Genomic DNA, 24,647 nt, shown 5'->3' with positions numbered 1-24,647 from the left:
TGGGATTTATCCAAGAAAAACCTCACATTAGTACAAAAAGACACATGTACACTACTGACGAGACTTCAAACTGGTAGGATGCCATCCGGTAGAATCTACTACAATAAAAACGTGCATACTCTTTCACATGGAAATTTTGCCATGAAGGATTCTTCTTGAAAAATACACAGGCATATAAAAGAGTATTGATGCAGCACTTTCCTGACAGCAAAAAATTGGAAATAATGGGAGTGCCTATGAATAATGCAAGTGGGGAAATAAATGTTTCCATATTATGGAACAAGAGTCATCTGAAAAGATTCAACTAGGGGCGCCTGGGTGGTTCAGTCGGTTAAGCGTCTGCCTTCAGCTCAGGTCATGATCCCAGGGTCCTGGGATCGAGCCCTGCATCGGGCTCCCAGCTCGGTGGGGAGCCTTCCTTCTCCCTCTCCTACTCCCCCCGCCCCGTTTATGCTTTCTCTCTCTATCAAATAAATAAATAAATAATCTTAAAAAGAAAAAAAGAAAAAGATTCAACTAGATATGCACTGTGACATACTGCAAAGGAAAGAAAGACATGGACACGCTAAGTATTGCATATTGTTCAGTGCGACCAGAGACAACAGAGGGAGTCAAAAATATATATAAGCTAGAGTGGTATCTGGGTGTTTGTTTTTACAGTACTCATGTACTATCTTCTTAATTTTAGAAAATTAAACATTCTTCCTTGACTTTAGAGTAGGCGCTTTAATGATTCCATAAAGACTCAACAATTTGTTACAGCTTTGCTTAGCCAAAAGATGGAAAAGGGCCTTTTTTAAATTTAAAGTAACCAATCACTAAAACAGAAAAGATTAGGAATGTGTCTAGTTCTACCTGCTTCTAATGTGTCTGGTTCGTCTGGTCTTTGGGCGATTTGTAAGTAATACAACAGAGAGCCATACAGGTGTGTCCTCACTCGCTGGAATCCGCCACCTATGGAGACATAGAGTAAAAGTCCCTTTTCAAATTAAAGTTAAAACAAATACAAAAGGTGTAATTTTAAGAAATTTAGATGAAAAGACCTGTCTTCAAAATGAAGTCCAAGAGCTTCTTCAATATAATGTGAAGCGAAGAATCTCCAATAGAAGCAAAACCCACCACAGGGCTGTCTGCTGGAGGAGGGGGCGTGAAAGAACTCTCAAGCATAAAAGCGTAATGGGTCTCTCCAGGTCCCAAGACTAGTGGTTGCTTCTGTTCCGTGCGAACGGCCTGGCTTAGGTGAGCAGTCAGGGTGAACACGGCACCTGCCACCACCGGCATTAACTCCTGCGCTGCTTCATCATCCAGGATCTTAAAGCAGAAAGACAAATCGGAGTGAAGACTGCGCTTTCAGCTACAGTCATTACGGCTTTTATATGCATTTAGCTTTCCAACTACCATAAGAATGTAAGAATGGAATGGCACTGTTCAAAGCAAATAAAAGCTAATATACAGAAAGAAATTGAAACATGATGCTGGTAACACGTGTTCTTAACCAGAAGGGATTCCTATCAAAATTCCTTAGGGAGAATTTTAATGTAAATTCACATAAATGGTCTCACCACCAGTGTCCCATCCAGTATGTCCAGGGTGGGATCTAGCCCTGTGTGTTTTTAAAAAGCTCCCTAGATAATTCCGGTATGTACTCTGGTTGAGAGCCACAACTGTACGGAAGCCTTTCTCAAGGAAAGTCTTCAACACCGCCAGTGCACAGCTCTATTCATTCCTACTATAAAAGGGGGGGGGGGGGAAGGATGGTGGCAAACTGTGTTTAAATGGTATACAAATAAAGGCAATATAGGAAGTTATTAGGAAGTAAGGAAGTTCAGGAAGCCATCTAGGAAGTACGTCACCTTATCATGCACATCTTGTAAAATATCACGAATAATCAGTTGTCGATCCTCTGCCTGAATGAGGTCCTGGGGACAAGCTGTCAGTATAATTTCTACCAGCTGTCTCCATGACTCTAACACATGCCGTTTTGCATGAAGACACTGCAGCAATTTGTTTCTTCCTACCACATACTGAAGTATAGTGCTGATTTCCTAAAGCCACAGAAATTGAATCACAAGGTAAACACATGGGCAAATAATATCTTTTATTAATACAGTCCCATTTTCTTTTAAAGTTTATTTATTGGGGTGTCTGGGTGGCTCCGTTGGTTAACAACGTCTGATTTCAGCTCAGGTCATGATCTTGGGGTCCTGCGATCAGGCCCCACATCCAGCTCCCCGCTCAGAGGGGAGTCTGCTTTCCCTTCTCCCTCTCCCTCTGCCCCTCCCCCCTACTCGTGCACAAGGGCACTCTCTCTCTCTCAAATAAATAAATAAAATCTTTTAAAAATAAATAAAAGTTTATTTATCTTTTTTAGTAATCTCTACACCCAATGTGGGGCTCGAACTCACCACCCTGAGATCAAGAGTCGCACGCTCCTCCAGCTGAGCCAGACTGGAGCCCCAACAGAGTCCTATTTTTAACTCTGTACATCTGAATACATTTTTATTTATTTTTTTTTTTTTTAAGATTTTATTTATTTATTTGACAGAGAGAGACACAGTGAGAGAGGGAACACAAGCAGGGGGAGAGGGAGAGGGAGAAGCAGGCTTCCCGCTGAGCAGGCAGCCCGATGCGGGGCTTGATCCCAGGACACTGGGATCGTGACCTGAGCCGAAGGCAGACGCTTAACGACTGAGCCACCCAGGCACCCCTGAATACATTTTTAGTACACTTTGGAAACCTTCCACATGCATGCCAATAAGCAGAGGTGATAGGGGTAGAAATGAGCTTTTTAACCCCATTTTCTCTTTGTATTGTCTACTTACGCTTACTCTCAAACACTAGTTGCCTAAAACTCAAGGTCAAGGGCATGTTTCCCTGACACATCTTTTATTTCTTTGCCTCTTGCTTTGGCCTAGCCAGCTGTGTCTCCATGTATGTGGTTCTTCCTGCCTGACCTCTTACCATTACTCCCCACCTGTGATGACAAATGACTCTCTCTTCCCTCACTGACAGAGAGCAAGGGAAGTCTAATACACAATATGGACAGGTTGCAAATCCTTAACTAGCATAGCAGAAAAAGATTTTATTTCTTCTGGCATCCAGACATTAACTTCAGTTTAGTTTATAAAAATTTTAAAGTCTAAATGAAAGATTCCATTAACGTTTAATTTTAAGCAGTTTACTAATTAATCAGCTACAAATCAATTTACTGTTTTGTTTTCTAACTGGCAGTTAAGTAGTTTAAAAAGGTTAAAACTAACATACACTCAATGGGGCTTACCTCCATTAGTAATGGTCGCTGGCCTATGGCTGCCATACCCTGAAGGGCATTTACTTCAGCTACAAGAACCCTATGAAGAAGCTATTTAATTGAGAAAAGAGAGAAAAATCAGACCACTGCAGACACTGACAGAACAATACCTCTACCAATTACTATAAACTGCCCTAGAGGGAAAAGTTTTGGATACCTTTACATATAACCTTCAAGTGGCACTGTCCAGCTTCTAGACACAAACTTCAGGTATCCCTCACATTACTAAGTGGTACCAAAGAGCCTCGGTAACAGGTCAGTTGGTGCAAATGGCCTTGGGTATCTTCTTCCTACTGGTGAGGCCATTACCATTTACCCGGTAGAGAGTTAAATAGCTAAAACCGTTCCATAGCTGGGCAGCGTGACTGCTCTCAGGAAGGTGATGGGGAAACTTTTAAAGAGGTAAAGTTAGTGTGGCCTATTCAGTTTCATTTCCCAGCTGTTTGAAAAATGAAAACACAGCCCAATAAACCAATATCCTTATCAGAAAACAAGTGTGTGGTTCTATTTTGTCCGATGCCTCGAAGTCAGAAGCCCTTGAGACTGCACGCACTTCAAAGCAATCCTCACCTTGACATTGCAGACTGTCTGTCCCCGTAAATTCCTGTGTTCACAGTTAGCAATAACTTGTTCGATCTGGGCCCGATCAAAGAAATCTAACTGCAAAGGCTCAGGGATCTCCTGACTGAAGTCAATCGAGTCAAGAATACTTAGAATTTTTCGACGTACTAGAAATAAATAAAAAGTAGTTCAGGTGTACTTGGAATAGCGAGGAGAAAAGCAAACCACTGTACTCAGCTCATGCCCAAAGGCAGTGCTATGGTCAAGCAAGTCCAGCAACAGAAGACTGTGTTGAAATCTAAATTTGACTTTATTTCTAATATATCCGTTTACAAAAATATTTTTTCCATTCATTCATCCTAATTACAAAAAAATTATTTCTGAATGGCAAATAATCCTTTCTATAGCTTTTCTATACCAGTTCAGAATTTGCAGGCACAGGAGTAATAATTACCTCTTGAAATTTTAAGCAATTTAATATATACCTATAAAGTCATTACAGATTCAAAGGTCTTTACCTTTTGTCGCAGTGTCAAAGTGAAGGAACCCAGAGACAGACCTATTTTCATCTTCCATTCCTCCTTCACCATCTGTTAGAGCATCAATAATAACAGATCAGGAAAAGAACATACTTGTAACACTTATTTGGAAATAACAAACATAAGGTATTTCTTTTTCTAGGTCATTGTTGCTAGGTCAAAGAGCCCTCCACAAATGGATAATTGAAATGCAAAGATGATGAGGACTTAACAACAACATTCATCTAATTCTTTCCATCCCTAGGAGATCCACTTCACAACTGTAAAGAGGATAATCAGAACTCCCAAAGAGGCAGGACCCAATCATGCCAATGAGATGATTAGAAAAGCTTATGTTTAATTTGCATGTATAATACACATTAAAATATCATGGGTCATGCTGGCTCAGTGTGACAAACTCCACTGAATATTTGTGGATATGAATATAGCAGAATGTGGATGCTTCAAACAATAATAAAATGACAATTATGGGATGATTTAAAAATTTTGGTTTTAAGGAAAAAACTTCTAAAGACAGAGAGAACTTGTTTGGCCTACAATCACACGCTAAGCACAAGACTGTTGTGCTTGCATTCACACAAACCAGTCAGCAGCACAATAAAACAAATGCCAACACGCACACACTGACCTGAGTATGGTTTCACGGGCATGTCATCCAGTAAGAGGTGTAGGAGCCTCTGGGTATGGGACCGTTGACGATTCAAAGAAGTTACCCTTAGTTCTATTGAGGCAGTCTTCATTAGCCATGACATCTGGTTCAGCATAGACATTTCATACTCTGCAAGTTACATACAGAAATTTAGTTTCACAGAGTAGTAACACAGAATCATAACAGACCTAAATTCCGTAACTCATCAGATATTTTCCCATGTCACATTGTCAATAACTTACAAAACCTGGCATCATAATTTATCACTCTAAGAAAATTAAAAAAGCAAAAACAGATGCTAAGAGAGAAAAAATAAACAAGTATATGTCTATAAAAAATAAGCCAAAGCAAATGAAGAACAAAAGAGAATCAAGTTTCCATTACCAGAATAATTTTACACAGATCTAAGTCTGTCCCATTTTGACATTAATATGGAACTTCATACTTAAAAAAAAATTCTCGGGCGCCTGGGTGGCTCAGTCGGTTAAGCAGCTGCCTTAGGCTCAGGTCATGATCCCAGAGTCCTGGGATCGAGTCCCGCATCGGGCTCCCTGCTCTGCGGGGAGCCTGCTTCTCCCTCTCCCTCTGCCTACTTGTGTTCTCTCTCTCTCTGTCAAATAAATAAATAAAATCTTTAAAAAAAAGAAATTTCTTAAAAAAAAAAAATTCTCAAATATATAACTTGTAAAAAATAAAAAGCTAACATACAGTTTGACTTTTATTTCCTAAAACAAATACACAATGCATGATTTTACGATATCTCTGAAGATAATCAAGGACACCCGATTTAACATAGAACTAGGGTTGGTTTTTACACCACAGCAGCCACTCCAGAGCTACCGCCACGGCCTGCGCTACCCTACGGCTGTGGGCCTCACCGCGGGCCACAAGGTGACCAAGAGCACGAGAAAGCTGAGGCACAGGCACCACGGGCGCCTCACCAAGCACACCAAGTTCATGCGGGACATGATCTGAGAGGTGTGGGGCTTCACTCCACAAAAGCAGTGCACTGTGGAGCTGCTTAACGTCTCCAAGGGCAGGGGGCTCTCAAGTTCATCAAGAAAACGGTGCGGAAACGCACCAACACCAAGAAGATGAGAGGAACTTCGCAATGTCCTGGCAGCCACGAGGAAAGCGGCCATTGAGAAGGACCGCGCCCCTCCCCACTCTGTGCAAACTAAAACCTTTCCAGAAGCAAAAACAAAAATGAAACCTATAATTAGGATTGGGAACCACTTACAGAAGTTTGTGAATCCAATATCCTTAATGGGCCTGATCTGAAGTCCTAAATTCTAACAGTACAAACATAAAATACACCAAATACTCCTACTCCTACTGCCACCAGCTCTACTGCCAATAAGCAAAACCAGATGGATTTTTAGAAGACAGATACAGTGGGGCGCCTGGGTGGCTCAGTTGGTTAAGCGACTGCCTTCGGCTCAGGTCAGGATCCTGGAGTCCCGGGATCGAGTCCCGCATCGGGCTCCCTGCTCGGCAGGGAGTCTGCTTCTCCCTCTGACCCTCCCCACTCTCATGTGCTCTCTCTCATTCTCTCTGTCTCAAATAAATAAATAAAATCTTAAAAAAAAAAAGACAGATACAGTAATAGATAAGACATTAACTTTCGGGGTGCCTGGGTGGCTCAGTCGTTAAGCGTCTGCCTTCGGCTCAGGTCGTGATCCCAGGGTCCTGGGATCGAGCCCCGCATCGGGCTGCCTGTTCAGCGGGAAGCCTGCTCCTCCCTCTCCCACTCCCCCTGCTTGTGTTCCCTCTCTCGCTGTGTCTCTCTCTGTCAAATAAATAAAATCTTAAAAAAAAAAAAAAAAAAGACATTAACTTTCCCTCCTGATTAGGTAGAAAGGAGGGTTTCTTAAAAAGCTTGTTATATAAACAAAATCTTAGGACTAAAAATAAGACATGCTCATTATGAAAATGAAGTGAAAAATTTTTTGCCATTAAATAATTCCCAAGGGCTTCTCACACCCTCACTCTAAAAAGTAGATTAGTAGCTGATAATTACTAGTAATCCAAATTTATTATGAAATCTGTGGGCTTACATTTCCCAAAACATAAAGATGATACAAAATAATCTTCAAAAAAACTCCACAGACTACAACTGTCTGGATATAATATGAATTCAGAAAATTGTTACAAAATGATCAAAAAGAAAATTATATAAAGTAGAATCCTATAAAACATAGCCTGGGATTGTGGTGGTCAGGTCAATAAACTCAGCTATAGTTTCCACTGTACTTAGTTTTCCATTTCTCATGTCAAGACCTGAATTGGTTTCAACATATACATAAGAAACAAAAGTAAAACAAGAGATTTTAATTTATTAAACACCTTCACTCAAAAAATCTAAATTTCCAGAATCATATACATAAATATTTTCTTACCTCTTCAACACAATTTAAAATCTTTATTTGGTAGTATAAGAATCAAATTCTATCCTTGACAAGCTATTTTTAAATAATTTAATGCCAACAGCTAGAACAGTGAGGCTTCTCAAGAAGAAATTACAAAAGCAACCCAGAGTAAGAAGCAAAGTAACAAAATGAAAGCAGAATTCCACAAGTACTGTAACTGCTACCCCCCAATGTTGTATAAATAAAATCACTCAACATGGACTTTACAAATTAGTTACAATAGTGTGGGAAAATAACGTCCTACCTTTGTTAGAAAAAGGTAAATGTTGCAACTGAGAAAATAAGAAATCCTGGCTGGTTCTCAAGTACCTCATAGTAGGACCGGATGTGTCAGAGCATGCACACAACTGATATATCACCTAAAGAGTTCAAATGAAATAAGAAAATCCCCAAATCATTTTCTCTGTGTTAAAAATTTTAAGATAAAAGGTGACCCAAGGTTTACTAAATGGAAACTAAGACCCATCAATAACTCAAGCAAAATGGATAAACACACATATAAAACAGATGCTCAGTTACAAGCAGTTGTTGGTACCCCAACTCAAGAAAACATATTGGAATATAATTGAGAGTGTTGATGACATCACTATAGAACTAATCTTTAAGTCAGCCTAAGTATATTAATACATACAGTTTAGTATTTTAACTATTATTAATAGCAAATTACTCGAAGTAACTTCTAAAAATTGTACTGAGTAGCAGCGCATCTGCTTTCCGGTCTGTCAGACTCTCCGCCGTCACCCTCTCCCCAGCTTCCTGTCTTAAATCTGGCTCCTTTCACTAACTTCACCTGCCTAACTCCTTTAGCCTCCATGATTAAGCTTATCAACTACTACTACCTGAATACGTCGAATTCTAAAGTACTGCTAAAATGCCCGTCAAGGGCGCCTGGGTGGCTCAGTTGGTTAAGCAACTGCCTTCGGCTCAGATCACGATCCTGGAGTCCCAGGATCGAGTCCCACATCAGGATCCCTGCTCAGCGGGGAGTCTGCTTCTCCCTCTGACCCTCCCCCCTCTCACTCTCTTTCTCATTCTCTCTCTCAAATAAATAATTTTGTAAATAAATAAATAAAATGCATGTCAAGTTTGTTCTCCCATTAAGGAAGAATTCATTTTGATTCTGAGGAAGACCTAGCTTACAGGCTTTCCTTACAGGACTTACAGTGAAGGGCTGTTTGGACAGCCAGAGGACAGGAGAAAATTGTAACAGATTACAAAAAGAAAAATGGGAGAATAATAAAGAAAAAGCTCCAGGTCACTAGAAGCCAACGATGCCTTTTTTTATTCTGAAAATGTGAATCAAGGGTGCTGCTGAAATTGAGAAACAAGTTGCATCTTACAAAGCCTAGTTTTTCACACACAAAATGAGTAAGACAAGAAATAATCACAAGCGAACACAGGCAAAACAGAAGCTCTCAGTACAGTTTCAACTTTGCACTAATTTGACTTTCCACCACCTTACATTTAGCTCTAGTGCTGGAGTCACATGGTTCTTAAATCGCGCTCTCACCCACAGTCCTACATTCTCAGCTAAGTCTCACAACAGGCCGCTGCACACATTAAACTCAGAGAAGTTTTGTGCCCCACCCAAGCTGATTTAGCTAGTTAAGGGTTAGAGATGAGAATCAGAGGTCTTCTGACCCAAATCCACTACTATCTTCACCAAAAAGAGACAACTTGAAATAGCACCACTGGACACTTTCTACACTACCAGCTCAAAATCCATCTCAAAAATCTAATTTCCCTCATTTGTCAAAGGAGCGACATACAGGATCTGTAGATCTATAGGAACTTGGGGTTTATGCTCCGTGGATTTTATCTATAAATGAAAGACCAGCCAAACTACCAAATGAACTCATTTTAACTCAAGTCTTACTGTTAAACTTCCGTACCTGTGATATATTCAAGCACCTAGTTAAATTTCTTCTACTAAGTGCTATCAAATACAGCCTTCTGTGTACCTGGTAACATAGTTCAGCGAGTTGAGGAGATTCTCTCACTGCCACCGGGCCTGTTCTCCCTTCAGTTCCCTTCTCCAAGATGTTTAAAATGGCATGAAGGCACGTCCGAGGGCAACCTAACACTCCTACGGGAGACCAAAAAGAAGTTCAGCTTTTCAAATTTCTGCATTAAAAACTTTAAAATCCCTTTATTAAATTCCAGGGCGCCTGGGTGGCTCAGTTGGTTAAGCGACTGCCTTCGGCTCGGGTCATGATCCTGGAGTCCCTGGATCGAGTCCCGCATCGGGCTCCCTGCTCGGCAGGGAGTCTGCTTCTCCCTCTGACCCTCCCCCCTCTTATGTGCTCTCTCTCTCAAATAAATAAATAAAATCTTTAAAAATAAAATAAAATAAAATAAAAAGAAATATTAAATTCCATAAATATATGCTCCACTGTAAATACACTTTCAAATACTGACACAGAAAATTAATAAATGCTAATTTTCCAAAGCTTAATTTGTCGACTTGATCTAAGTTCTAAAGACTTACCAACCATATAACATCTCACTTCCAGTTAATTATCCCATGAGCCCAGAATTCAATGAATGACCATTTAACTACATAAAACCGAAAAGAAATCAATGTCTATGTGTCTTCTGGTTATACCTGGATCTTGCAGGTTTGTGGTACTGACAGGTTTCTTCAGTTCAAAGCCCAGGAGATAGAGAGCAAGGTTGGGTGGGTTGCGTTCCAGAGAGGTGATAAGAAGATTCAAGATGTGGATTCTTGTTTCATGACGGATTCCAGCTAGCTTCTTTTCAAGTTCTGATCCTTAATGTGGAAATCCACAAAACAAAATTACAAAACAATAAACAAATCAAGATAAGTCAAGTTTAAATACATAAAGCTTGTATTCCAAACCTCCACATTCTCTTAAAGTTCACTTCATCAGCCATTAGAGTGCAGATTTAAGAGGTTTCCAGAAACCCTTATGTGTTTGTGCCAGCAAATTCTCAAACTTCTCTTGTATCACCAAGAGACAGTTAACAGTTTTCTTTATATTATTTATAAAGAGTAAAAAATGTCCATGTTAGTAGAAGACATACCCTCTTCTAGACGTACAAATTCTTCTGTATCTTCACTATCCAAACACTCCACAAATCCAGCCATCAGCTTCTGACTTACACTCTGGGGTCATATAAAGATTTTTTAAAAGACAAATTATAAGCTTCTTAAATATTAAAGAAACTATGATAAATATGCTATGGATTATAAACATTTGTCTACAAAGAAAAAAGGCAAATCTCTAAAGTACTTAGGTTTCAGTTTCGCTTTTAATTAATAGGAAACTCAGTTCCTTAAATTGCCATAAGTTAGCTCTCTATAGAAATAATTAAAGAAACAAAAATTTTTTAAGTTACTGGTTTCAAAACTTGCTTCCCTAATTTTCTTTCCCAAAGGATCAAACCAGTTTTAAAAAAAAATAACATTAAATTGCCATCTCATGATCTCTTCATTGTATACCCAATGCTATGAGATCTTAACTAAAATATAAAATAAAATTCTCATCCTCTCTCTTTAGAAATGTATTGCTTATCACCAGTTTTACGTATCTGGGCTGGGCTGAGAGATTAGACACTACCCCATCTCCTCGAGGAACCTAGCAGGATATTAAAATTGGTAATAATAATTCATACTCAAATGTATGTGAGTGAGCTGAGAACCCTCACTTTCCACATCCCCTATCATGTAGCTTTTGTGGGGTTTTTTTGTTACAATTAATTAATGGAACTTCAATATGTGGGTGATACACTGATTGCCAGCCCAACAAAGGAGGATTCTGATGAAAATACAATCCTCTCTATCATGTAGTTTTATCCAAAAGCCAGATCAGACCGTGGTTCTCAACCTGGGTGGCACTGCTGCTCCAGACGGCACTTGGAAACATGTGGGGGCATTCTGAGTTGTCACAACTAGAGTTTACTACTGACAGACACTGGCAGGGCACCAGGGATGCTAAGAGTCTTGCAATATGAGGAAGAGTGACACAGAATGAAGATCTGTCCCATCTAAAATGCCAGAAGAGTCTCTGTTTTATTTTTTAAAGATTTTATTTATTTGAGAGAGGGAGAGCACGAGCGGGGGGGAGGGACAGAGGGAGAAGGAGAAAGAGAATTTCAAGCAGACTCCCCACTGAGTGCGGAGCCTGACACGGGGCTTGATCTCTGGACTCTGACATCATGACCTGAGCCAAAATCAAGAGTCAGACACCCAACCAACTGAGCCACCCTGTCACCCCAAGAGTCCCTCTTTTAAAACACTGTACACAACAAAATTCAACTAGCTAAAGCAGTGATTTCTAACATGAAGATACAAGGGGAAAATGCCTATAAAGAGCAGGGGAAAAAAGTAGCAGATACCCCAATAGTGGCTATTCAGCATAGAACCGAGCTATTCAGAATAGAAAGAGATTATAAATTAGATTAATAGAAGAACATCTGAAAACTGTCTACAGTGCAATATCAAATGAAGTGACACAAATGGAAGTCACCAGAAAGCCACAGCAGTAGACAACTCAACAGTGAGACACATTCAGAATTGCACAGGCTCGCTCAGACTACGGTCAGAGTGACCGACAGAGTGAGACAAAGGATGCAGAACACAAGCAGAAGCCACACTTACAAACCTCATCACCTTAATGTACTCAGAGGGGCAAGAGTTTCCCTCCGCCTGCCAGGCACACACCACAGCGTCTGGAGCATCACTGTGGATGGTGTTCTCTTCAAAACAGATCACAGCCCAGTACATGGACGGGTCTTCACCATCATATATAAATATACTTACTCTCACAGAATTTTTTCATAAACATGAGTAAGATTCCTCCACAGACACTGTGACTTCCATACGTACTCAGAAAGTACCAGAAGAAATAACAACACCAAAATCAGTTACCTGGTCATGTGTGAAATCTCCAACCAATTTTATCTGAATATTGGAATTGCAAGAGATACAGCAGAGGATCTTGGCACTTTCAAAAGCCAATTCCGGATTAGTATTGCCATGATAGAGGTATCTTTAAAACAAAAAAACATTTGACGAACAATGTGACAAAACTTTTGGCTTTTCACTCCTCTCTACAAGGAACATTTAGAACCAGGCCATACAGCACTCTTGGGTGAATGAGACAAAGGTTTCTGTTCTAACTAGATGCAGTCTGTTATGGGTTGAATTGCATTCCTCCAAAATTCAGTCGTTGGTATCTGAACACGCAGTGCTCAATCAGGACACACAGTGACCTTATTTGGAAATAGGGTCTTTGCAGACACAGTCAGTCAAGTTAAGGTGAGGTCATTATAGACAGCCTGGTCCAATGACTGCTGTCCTTATTGAAAGGGGGGATTTGGAACAGACGCACACACACAGGGAGAACACCATGTGAAGCTGAAGGCGGCAACGCAGGGGACACCTCTATAAGTCACAGAACACCAAACACTGCCAAGCAAGCCACCGGAAGCTAGGGTACACACACTGGTAAGCTTCCTTCCTAGCCCCTAACCGCCAAACTTCCAGCTTCCCTGAAGGAGACAAACTATATATATATATTTTTTTTTTTTTTTTTTTAATTAGTTTCAGAGGTAGAATTTAGTGATTCATCAGTTGCATAGAACACCCAGTGCACATTCCATCACGTGCCCTCCTTACTGCCCATCGCCCGGTCACCCCTTCTCCCCACCCACCACCCCTCTCTCTAGTAACCCTCGGTTTGTTTCCTAGAGTTCAGCATCTCTTGTGGTTTGCCTCCCTCTTAATTTTCATCTTATTTTATTTTTTCTTCCCTTCCCCTAAGGTTATGTGTTTTGTTTCTTAAATTCCACGAGTGAAATCATATTTGTCTTTCTCTGACTGACTTATTTTGCTTAGAATAATACCCTCTAGTGCCATCCACAGCGTTGCAAATGGCAAGATTTCATTATTTTTGATGGCTGAGTAATATTCCATGGCACGTGTGCATGTGTGTGTATATACATACACACACATCTTCTTTGTAAATTCATCTGTCAATGGACTTCTGGGCTCCTTCCTTTGTTTGGCTATTGTGGACACTGCTGCTATAAACATTGGGGTATATGTGCCCCTTCGAATCACTGTGTTTGTATCCTTTGGATAAATACCTACTAGTTCAATTACTGGGTCACAGGGTAACTCTATTTTTTAACTTTTTGAGGAACCTCCAAACTGTTTTCCTGAGTGGCTGCACCAGTTTATATTCCCACCAACAGTGTAAGAGGGTTCCACTCCAGGAGACAAACAATATTAAGATAATGTCATTTTATACTTAGAAATGTTTAGGATACGGAATCCATCAGAAGGAAAAAAAGAAATTGTAAACATCAGAGTAATTAAAATCAGAAGGGCTAAAGAAGACAAGAACAAAATGAGCCCCCTACCCCCCAAGTAATGAATAAGGGATCTGACCAGATTTGGAAATCAAAGATAGAATGCCCACGTGTTTTTGTCATTTTTCTACCTACTTACCTGGCAATATTCACCACATTATCAGCCTTCTTAGTTCTCGGATTGATTCCCTGTAACAGCTGTTCTAAAGGAGAGACTATTAGAGCCAGCTGACTCTCTCTTAGAAGATCCATAAAGAGATTTTCCTTTTGCAGAGTCAGATTGAGAAGTGCAAGGCAATGCTGCACTGCTTTCTCCAAGTGTTTCTTCCCTACAAAAAACATAAACTGAAGTTAGAAAGTTCTACATGAATCTTAGAAATGCATAGCTCTTAGAAAAACAAGCTAAAGGACAAGTTCTAGACTCAAAGGCCCTCAAGTGTCCACTTGCAGCAGCAACTTCATAGAACTACTCACCCGTGCCAATTCACAGTGATGATCGTACCTTAAGATTACCTGTATGCAGTGGCTTCTCAGTCACTTTCCCTTATCCCTTCATTGATTATTTAGAGAAATGGTTCCCAGATGGGGGGGGGGGGGGGTGATTTAGGCCCCAGAGGACACTTGGCAAGGCCTAGAGATAATTTTGGTTGCCACAACTGGAAAAGCACGACAGGCATCTAGTGGGTAGAGGCCTACAACGCACAGGACGGTCCACACAACAAAGAATTATATGGCCCAAGATGTCAATGGCACCAAGACTGAGAAACTGATTAGAGTAATACATACTCATTGCAGAAAAATCTGCAAATAAGGAAACTGAGAATTTGAACAAGGATCATCTATAATCCCACCATTCAAATTTAAAATACATGGACTCTGGAGCCAAACTGCCTAGGTTCAAATCACAGCTACAACTTACTGTGGAAATACATGAAACCGCTTTGTTGCATCAATTTCCTTATTTGCAAACTGGAAATAATAATATCTAATAACAGGGATTTTGTACAGATTAAATGTGTTGGGGCGCTGGGTGGCTCAGTCGTTAAGTGTCTGCCTTTGGCTCAGGTCATGATCCCAGGGTCCTGGGATCGAGCCCCGCATCCGGCTCCCTGCTCTGCGTGAGGCCTGCTTCTCCCTCTCCCACTCCCCCTGCTTGTGTCCCCTCTCTTGCTGTCTCTCTCTCTGTCAAATAAATAAATAAAATCTTTAAAAAATAATAATAATAAATAAATGTGTTAAATGTGCTTTTAAAAGCATCAAATGCATACTAAGCACTCAGTAAATCATGATAATTAGCAGTAGTCATGATATTAAATAAAACCTATTGAACTCTATGTACCAGGCACTAATTAAGTTCCTTTACAAAAACTATATGGACAAGAAAACAAAAAGTACATTAGACTTAAATTTAGACATGTTTAAGACATTAAAGTGAAAGAAAATCATAATTACCTATAAAAAAACATGCAATGAGACACAGTTATAGTGAGAGTCTCTGTACTTTACTCTTTCACTTTAAATATGCTTTTACTGCATGACTCACTGAAAACACCACTGTACATATGGAGAATCTCACAGTGAAAAAGAACTTCAGAAATCATCTATTTTAACCCTCCATTTACAAAAAACTGAAAATATGAGAACTGTTTTCACGACATTAAGACATTCAGGCACATACCAGGGAAAGGGGCATAGGTATCCAGCTGCTTAACGCCTTCTTCCAGTAAACTAAGGGCAAGCTCCAACATTGGTGACTCATTCAGAAGATGATACATCAGACTAAATCCTGGTGGCTTGTAGGCTATGATTTCTTCTCCTAAATAGAACACAACACAATCCAAAAGACAGTCAGTATTTTTGTCACACCCTTGATTTATATGTAATATATGAGACTTGTAAACTAAATGGCATCTAAATGGGCAAGTTTCAATTCAAAGACAAGGACACAAACGGTATACAGCTGTAATTCCCAAAAGGGCTGTTTTGCTCATAGCAGTTAGTTACCTATAACATGTTAACTCATCAAAGAATCTGTAAGGCAGTGTTGTCTTTCATTTGGCGAAAGTTTATTTTCTCTTGCTCAGAACAATTAAAATAACTAAAATAATGTAACAAAAAAGATTACACTCTAACTTAATTCATAAACTTAGAAATAATTTGTATCTTATAGTTTATAAATTATAAATAGCTTTATAAATAGCTGACAGCTTATTTGAAAGTGACAGAATTAAATTACCTTGTAATTCCACAAACTGGTCTACAAAATCTTCAAGTTGAGGCTCATAATCTCTGAGCAATTTATAAAACACCTCCAAAACAACCTCAGCAACTTCCCACTACAGAAAGAAACAAATGTTACAGTAACAATAAAACAGTCCAAGGTGACAGCCTTGCTAGACTTTTCATTCCTCCCACTTTTCTCCAGAACATGAAGACACTTCGCCAAAGTGTCAAATATTTCCTATTTTCTCTAAAAATCCTGGCTGTAAAGGGTCTGAGAAATCATCTAATCACCCTTATTTCACAGAGAAAGCAAGTGAAGCTCAGAGCATGAGTAACTTCCCCAAAACCATAAAGCTTGGTAGCAAAGGTACTAGAAATCAAGCCCTGGACTTCTATTCCCAGACCAGTATTCTATCTTATGGCTCTAGCCAAAGAAGTGAAGAAGACTCAATCACTGCTGGGCTTGCATCTAATGACCCCATTAACACCCTTCTGTTAAAAAACATTTTTAAAAACTATGTACAAGGAAAAATATTTATGCCAAGGGAAAAATATATACAACAGTATAGACAGTAAAATTAAAACTTTACTTTTAAAAAAATCCATTATATAGAATTTATGAAGGCTGAGGTTGGTAACTGTAGTTAGGGTGGGTTTTTTTTATTATTATTTTAAAATCATTTCCACTGCACATAATTTTATCAAGACTGAGTTTGGGAACTGGGACTATACAGTGATTTTTTTTTAATTACTATATATTTTTTTAAAGATTTTATTTATTTATTTGACAGAGAGAGACACAGCGAGAGAGGGAACACAAGCAGGGGGAGGAGTGGGAGAGGGAGAAGCAGGCTTCCCGCCAAGCATGGAGCCTGATGCGGGGCTCGATCCCAGGACCCTGGGATCACGACCTGAGCCGAAGGCAGACGCTTAACGACTAAGCCACCCAGGTGCCCCTAAATTATTATTTTAAAATTATCCACTTATCTGTATTTTCCAAAAATTTCAAGATCATTTATTTAAATAAAAAAGGCTTATCACCACATAATAATGGATTTTAGGATTGGTAAATATATACACTGGCTCTAATAGTCTATGTTATTTATCTCAATCTAAAGCACTGTTTTTGTGAGAAGCTAGTGCTCTAAAATATAGTAACAGAAGCTAAACCTGAAGAAGACTTTCAAGTGCAAAAAATTCATGAAGTTGAGGGAAAAAAGTCTGAGGGTAAGTATACTGGGGTAGTAGCTAGGGAAAACAGCAGCACTGGAAGTGTCCATATGCATGAATGAAAACCAATAACGTGGAAAGAACACAGCTGACTGAAGCTCTAAACACTTAGGTCATAATGACCTTTTTAGGAAAAGGCAAATAAGCTACCTAAGACAAGTACAAAAACATTATCAGAACATCTTGTTAAAGAGATTGCCATTCTTAGTGTCCATTATTTGGTCACCGAGGTAATTTTAGGACTTAAATGTACACCCCCTCAGTGTTTATTTTTACTATGTGAGAAGCAAAAATCATAAAACAACTGACAAAAAATGAATTTCAGTTACTTGGGACTAAATATGAGAAACAAACTGTCCAGTGAAAGGGGAATGAATACATGAACGACGCTAAAAACAAGTAAGGATCATGTAGTCATTAAAGAGACTGTTTTCAAAGAATCTTTGATGGCATGAAGAAGTGCTCATGATACCATATTTAGTGGCCAAAAAGAGATGCAAACTAAACTAATTATCTCAATTAAAGTACGTATGTATAGGAAAAAGACTAAGTTATCCTTCCTTTGGCAACAGGATTATGGATAATATCATTACTTCTTGTATTTTTCTATATTTTCCTAATTGTCCCAAATTAGCACAAAAATTATTTTTATAATCACTAATACAACAACAAATAAACCCAACAGGTTCAAAAACAGCAAATTATAAAAATAAAGCAGAAATGTCCCTACAGGACACATCCAAGCATATTCTGTGAGGCAATAAACAGTATTATAGACTAAGTGAATTACGTCAGAACCTGGAAGGGTCTCTTACATAGCTTAGAGGTTATGAGCTTGAATCTGGAATCAGAGTCCTAGGTTCAAATCCTGGTCCTGGACCTTAGGCAAGTTCCTTAACCTTGCTAAGCCTCCATCTGTAAAATGGGAATATTAATAGTACCTGCCTCACGGTAATATTGGAATTACATAAGATGATATATATGGTAAGTTCAGTTCTGAGTGTATTGCAACCAGAGCAAATATGTATGTAAATAAATGTCAGTGCTCCCTCAGGCTCCATTCGTGGCAAACATACCTGACGGATCATAATACACCTTCCCACTAAGCCGAGACTCTACAACCCAAAAGAGCTACTAAATCAACAGAAATTGGTGTGCAAGTTTAAAACTTATTTCAATCCCTAAACAAAATCATCCCAAAAAAGGACAATGTGTTTCCAACTGACAAAGGTATGACATTTTTGGTTCAATTTTGGTCCAAATTTGTTCAATTAAGGAAATGAATGACTATGAATTCATATCAATTAAACTACTGATCACTAAAAAGTCCGTGCTTTGGTTTTAATGCCGAGATTTTTTTTTTTAATGCATATAAACTTAATCAGATCATGGACACCTCAGTATTAAGACTATGAATTTTACTGATTGGCAAAAGCTAAAATGAATTTATAGCATCTTTTATCTTTCATAAAGGAAAAAGCAGCAATAAATGAATAAGGACAAAAAAGGTTTTCTCTAAACATTACCTTTTCAGCTGCTCTCCGGTAAGCTCTTGTGCGGAATCGGAGAAACACAGAATCTCTAAGGAACTGCAAATAAGGGTCAAAGCCAGGGGGCCGCAGGCCAGCACCCAAATTAGAAGGAAATGAGCTCTCCACCAAAGTACTAATAAGCTGGCAAAAAGCCCGAGTCAGTGGGTATTCTTCACACCGGCATTCTATTTCATTTAGTTCAACCTACCAAAGAAAAATAAAGACATTTAGTAATATAAAACAATCAGCTATAAAGTACAAAACATCTTGCAGACACTGACTCATTAATACTGAACATATCATCACCACACCAAAAGAAACCTAATATACATCACCATTTTTCATTTAGAGGAAAAGACACAAAAGTAGTATATAAATCTAGATCAATCAGATGGAAGAATTTCAAATTCCCACATATTGTTCCCAACTGTGAATTAAAAATAGAAATCTTACATGTTTCTTTATGAAAAAGAGAGGGGGAGCGTAGAGAGAGAAGAAAAGAAACTAAAACAAGTAAATTCTCACTTCAGGTTGACCCAAGTAACCGAATTAAATTGAAGTTAAAGCAAACTTTCAGCTTGGATGGCTGCCATGTAACATCCTTTCCCAACTTTGAAACCTAGAGTATTTTGGTTCCTCTCATGAAAAATTTCATCTCCATTTCAACACTGACCAGACAACACTTCAAATGAAATTATATTAAATTTGAAAATTATAGGAACCTAACAGAGTTAAGAACAATTTTTGTTAATTTTTACCATGTGACTGTATGAATAGAGAGCATTTAAAGAAAAAGGAAAACTTTACCTCGATACCAATAGCTTGCCTCTGGCTTGGAACCCTTACGGTCTGCAGTATCTTAAAATAGTAAGAAAACAGATGTTAGGAACATCCCCCACTCCTCAATGAAAAGTAGTGGCTCTGCAATGTATAGTCATATTCCTCACGCAACACATGCATGTATCTCCTGATGTTGATCAGAAAGCACAACTGAGAAGTCTCTGATGGGACTTTCATTGGCAGTTGTGTGGGATTCAGGTAGAACCTTCGATTATCTGGGCTTCAAAAAACTAGTAGTTTCTAAGTGCACACAAGAAGTATATGCAGCAAATTTCCTCTGAGATATTCTAGGAATAAATCTTAAGAGGATTTATGGGACGAAATCTCACCAGTGTTCAAGACCAGCCCTACAATCAGCACCAGAAAACCAATAATTAAATTTGTTAAGAACAGGTCTGAATAGGTTTCTTGTGTGGGCAAAAGTTCTGAGTTAAGATGTTCTGATCTGACCTTGCTAGGGACATAAGCAGTATATGGTATAATCAATTACACTTAATGTTATGTCATTTACCACTCTTACAAGCTGAAAATATACTATCAGGTAGGATCCTTTAAAAACAAGTCTTGCTCAAGGGACGCCTGGGTGGCTCAGTCGGTTAAGCGTCTGCCTTCGGCTCAGGTCATGATCCCAGGGTCCCGGGATCGAGTCCCCGCATGGGGCTCCCTGCTCCACGGAGAGCCTGCTTCTCCCTCTGCCTCTGTCTCTCTCTCTCTGTCTCTCGTGAATAAATAAATTAAAAAATCTTTAAAAATAAAAATAAAAAATAAAAGGGCGCCTGGGTGGCTCAGTTGGTTAAGCGACTGCCTTCGGCTCAGGTCATGATCCTGGAGTCCCTGGATCGAGTCCCGCATCGGGCTCCCTGCTCAGCGGGGAGTCTGCTTCTCCCTCTGACCCTCCCCCCCTCTCATGTGCTCTCTCTCTCTCTCTCAAATAAATAAATAAAATCTTTAAAAAAAAAAAAAAAAAAAACAAGTCTTGCTCTAAGAATAAAGATGTCTAAACCCAATCATATTTCATTTTCAGTATAGAGGGGCACACTGAACACTTAGAACACTAAGTGGTGATACACTCATAAGTGAAAAAAATGAAGTATTAATACTAAACCTAAGGGCACACACCAGCTCCCTGCATTTTGCTCTTATAAAGTATCATTACATCTTCAGGATACATGTTAGAAAATAACATTTTACTGCTTCAAAATGGTGTTAGAATCACAGGTTCCTATACGTTTTATTATTTTTAGACAAACACATATTCCACCTAACCATTTCCTAGAGATATTTCTGTAAAGCACAACCTTATTCTCCTTTTTAATCTTAGTGTATATACTGAATAACTATACCTTCACAGAAAAATTCCAATAGGCCTTACATCTAAAAAAATAAAAGTTAATAGAGATACTTTGTTCTTTTCAGATGGGACAGGAGGACATAAAAGGAAGCAACAGAAAAGAAAAACTGGTATTCCCCACATTTAATGAGTACAAATAATGTCTGAAGGCTTTCATCAGCCTGGTCTTAAAGACAGAGTTGAGGAATTCTGTCCATTTATAAATATCTCACAGACACTGAAAAACAAAGTCTTGAGAGAAGAACCTATCTCTGGTAACCTAGTGAAGCTGTCAATTGATCTAAGAGAAAAACCTAAGCCTGTTAGTTTCTGATGCTATGGCTCGGTTCTAAACCACTGGCTCGGTACTAAATCATTAACTGGGAAGTTCATGGCATACTGTAAGGTGCAAACTGGATGCCCTTGCTTCTACCATATTATCAAGCCTCACTTTCCAAACTGTAATAAATAAGAGAGCTTGTAATGCTACCTGAGTGTATTCCAACGACTGCCAAAGGGAAGCAGCAATTTCAGGGGATTTTCCAAAAGCTGCAAGGGTCTTCAGCAACTCTGCTTTGAGAACAGGGGGGATACTGCATTGCAGGAGTCCCAGAATCACCACAACCGGGGTCCACTGAGGATGTTCACAGAGTGCCAGACGAGCATTTTCACTCTGGGAATCAAACACAAAAAGAACAAGAGAGACTTTCCCATCTTTAAAAGCTAAGAAAAATGACCAGCAATCATCTAAATTGCTAGCACTTATACTGAGTATTCATAGGCTTGATACATACTAAAACAAAGATAAGCCTATGGCTATGCTTGAGGTGTACCAGTGGATCAAATCAAATTACAGCTCAGTCAATGTAAGGAATAGGGTAGAAATAGCCTTTTAGAATTACTTTTATAGCTCTAAGTATGGAAAATAATCCATATGAGATAAATGGTCTGCCAAGGTCACATAAAACTTACCTAAGCACTTGCAATCCTTTCTGAAACAATGTAGTATATTTTTTACTATAATATATGAATACCTTTTAGTTTTTTGAGAAAAAAAATGAAGATATATGTGGCATCAAATGCCACTTTCTTTTTAAGTAGGCTCCATACCCAGCATAGAGTCCAACACAGGGCCTGAACTCATGACCCTGAGATCAAGACCTAAACAGAGATCAAGAGCTAGCTGACTAGCTGATTGAGCCACCCAGGCGTGCCAATACCATTCCATTTTAATTCAACAAGAAATAACTACTAACTTTACGAGGTTTTTTTGTTTTGTTTTTTTAAGATTTTATTTATTTACTTGTCCAGAGAGAGAGCGCATAAGCAGGGGGTAGCGGCAGGCAGAGGGAGGAACAGGCTCCCCGCTGGGCAGGGAGCCCGACATGGGGCTCAATCTCAGGACCCCGGGATCATGCCTGAGCTGAACAAAGGCAGATGCGTAACAATTGAGCCCCCCAGGCGCCCCCTAACTTTATGTTTTAATGTTTAATAATAATGTTAAGGGGCGCCTGGGTGGCTCAGTCGTTAAGCGTCTGCCTTCGGCTCAGGTCATGATCCCAGGGTCCTGGGATCGAGCCCCGTGTCGGGCTCCCTGCTCCGCGGGGAGCCTGCTTCTCCCTCTGCCGCTCCCCCTGCTTGTGTTCCCTCTCTCGCTGTGTCTCTCTCTGTCAAATAAATAAATAAAATCTTAAAATAATAATAATAATAATAATAATAATAATAATAATAATAATAATGTTAAGCACTCCTAGAAAAGCCAAAAAGTTAGAAGACACTATTCCTGTCCTTAAGACAGAATGTCTCAGTAAGCAATTTTGCTCTAGGAAATAATAGAAAAACTAGAAGAGGTTTCTAAGTAGAGAAATTATGTAATGAAACTCATGTTTCCTATAAAGACTAATTTGATAGTGAGGGGTAAGATGGTTTGGTGTAAGGAGAGAATAAAAGTAATCCAGTAAATAACTTTTCTTGGGTTTTTTTTCTTTCTTTTTTTTTTTTTAGTAAAAAACTTTTCTTTCTAATTAAAAATATTCTTGGGGTTCCTGGGTGGCTCAGTCGGTTAAGCATCCAACTCTTGATTTTGGCTCAGGTCATGATCTCAGGGTCGTGAGACTGAGCCCTGCTTCGGGATCTGTGCTTAGCGTGGAGACTGCTTGAGAATCTCTCCCTCTGATCCCTCTGTCCCCCACTCGCACATGTACTCTAATAAAAAAATAAATTCATTAAAAAATAAATTTAAAAAATAATAAATAAAAAATATATTCTTTATGTATACATAACACCAACACACATATCCACAGCTATGTTAGGAAACCTTCTAGAAGGATGTGCAGTCACAACTGATTCGTATTTGCCCTTCTATTTTCTTTCAGGCATATGCTATTATTTTCCCACTAGCTGACAGCAATAAGCTGGGCTACCATTACTACACCCTCTGAAGGTAAAGAAACACAGAGCTTAAAAACAGAATTCTATACATGCAAAATTCATCACTCATAAACTTCAAGCATTTCATGAAAATTTGAGAGTTCCTTAAAATGCCCCTGTGCTAGAAAACAAGTAAAATTATGCTCTCACGGGCGCCTGGGTGGCTCAGTTGGTTAAGCGACTGCCTTCGGCTCAGGTCGTGATCCTGGAGTCCCGGGATCGAGTCCCGCATCGGGCTCCCTGCTCAGCGGGGGGTCTGCTTCTCCCTCTGACCCTCCCCCCTCTCATGTGCTCTCTCTCATTCTCTCTCTCTCAAATAAATAAATAAAATCTTTAAAAAAAAAAAATTATGCTCTCACATGCTGTGGATGATAATTACCCAAGTAATGATGGTGGAGGTGAGCTGTAAAAAAGCAATCAATCCATCCTGCTCCTTCTGGGTGATGCCACGTGAAGGAAGGTGACGGTACTGGACACTATCTGCGCTCGGAAGATCCTTCCGGAGGTGCTCATGGTAAAGCATTAAGGAGTGAAAGAAATGTTCCCAGGAAACAGGACTGCCACCTGTTCCCTGAATATTTTCAACTGTAAAGACAGCACAGAATTTTGTTTCAAGAATGTCTAAGGATGTGCTTGGAAATCGAGGGAGGAAAATAAATTTAAAGCAATAAACTTTGCCTTTGTCCTAGATAAGTAGAGTGTGTTGTCTGAATTAAGGAGTGTGTTGTAAAAGGGTTAGAATTCCTCTATAAACTAAAACTCTGGATTAATTTTTCCTCAGGGCTAAGAATGGGTGGTGCCCATGTAAGTGCAAAGGCAAATTACTTTGGGTGTCAGTTATCTGCTCTATATCCATAAGAGTTCTCTGTGTTGTGCTGTAATTATGTAGGACTACTTTCCCCATCAGATTAATTCCTAAATGTGAGCTTAAATCCCCAGAGAGAGAGGTAAGTGCAGTCTAGATTTTAAATTACGCTACAAGCAGGCCTTGACAGAGTAGCCAGAACACTGGCCTTAGTACTGGCAGATCTCAGTTGCAATCCTGCTCCTCCTCATGACCGTGGGTAAATTACTTCTCTAAACCTGTTTCCTCATATGTAAAAGTGAAAGTAATAATATCTACCTAACAAAACAGATGCTTAATAACTATTTCTTTCTCTTTTCTTTTGCAGTGTTGCAAATTTAACCAGACTCAAGTCTGAAAATTAAATGAGGAAATTGGGAGGGTTGGACAGAGA

The 24,647-nt window shown here is 39.3% G+C and overlaps 1 protein-coding gene and 1 pseudogene across 2 annotated transcripts in view; one reads left to right on the top strand and one right to left on the bottom strand.

Moving 5' to 3' along the window:
* Nucleotides 1-24,647, bottom strand: part of NUP205 (nucleoporin 205) — an 81,520-nt gene that overhangs the window by 30,473 nt on the left and 26,400 nt on the right. For both annotated transcript variants that reach the window (XR_004682116.1, XM_035021171.1), the window contains exons 12-30: nucleotides 23,789-23,994; nucleotides 21,470-21,652; nucleotides 19,617-19,667; nucleotides 18,804-19,013; nucleotides 16,061-16,160; nucleotides 15,503-15,640; nucleotides 13,964-14,153; nucleotides 12,380-12,500; nucleotides 10,534-10,615; nucleotides 10,094-10,258; nucleotides 9,450-9,574; nucleotides 7,733-7,847; nucleotides 5,039-5,188; nucleotides 4,390-4,461; nucleotides 3,881-4,038; nucleotides 3,281-3,361; nucleotides 1,854-2,045; nucleotides 1,044-1,311; nucleotides 856-954 (exon numbers count right to left, since the gene is read on the bottom strand). Coding sequence is in view for 1 of the 2 variants with exons in the window: in XM_035021171.1 (XP_034877062.1) it covers nucleotides 856-954; nucleotides 1,044-1,311; nucleotides 1,854-2,045; nucleotides 3,281-3,361; nucleotides 3,881-4,038; nucleotides 4,390-4,461; nucleotides 5,039-5,188; nucleotides 7,733-7,847; nucleotides 9,450-9,574; nucleotides 10,094-10,258; nucleotides 10,534-10,615; nucleotides 12,380-12,500; nucleotides 13,964-14,153; nucleotides 15,503-15,640; nucleotides 16,061-16,160; nucleotides 18,804-19,013; nucleotides 19,617-19,667; nucleotides 21,470-21,652; nucleotides 23,789-23,994 (2,706 nt within the window). In the remaining variant the exon portion in view is untranslated. The remainder of the gene's footprint in view (nucleotides 1-855; nucleotides 955-1,043; nucleotides 1,312-1,853; nucleotides 2,046-3,280; nucleotides 3,362-3,880; nucleotides 4,039-4,389; nucleotides 4,462-5,038; nucleotides 5,189-7,732; nucleotides 7,848-9,449; nucleotides 9,575-10,093; nucleotides 10,259-10,533; nucleotides 10,616-12,379; nucleotides 12,501-13,963; nucleotides 14,154-15,502; nucleotides 15,641-16,060; nucleotides 16,161-18,803; nucleotides 19,014-19,616; nucleotides 19,668-21,469; nucleotides 21,653-23,788; nucleotides 23,995-24,647) is intronic.
* LOC118021250 lies at nucleotides 5,801-6,340 on the top strand (annotated as a pseudogene).

Source organism: Mirounga leonina, unplaced genomic scaffold, assembly GCF_011800145.1.
Source record: "Mirounga leonina isolate KUSES-001 unplaced genomic scaffold, KU_Mleo_1.0 Mir_174, whole genome shotgun sequence".
NCBI lineage: Eukaryota > Metazoa > Chordata > Mammalia > Carnivora > Phocidae > Mirounga > Mirounga leonina.
Note: the sequence above shows the minus strand (reverse complement) of the source record. Positions and strands in the feature narration are given on the sequence as shown.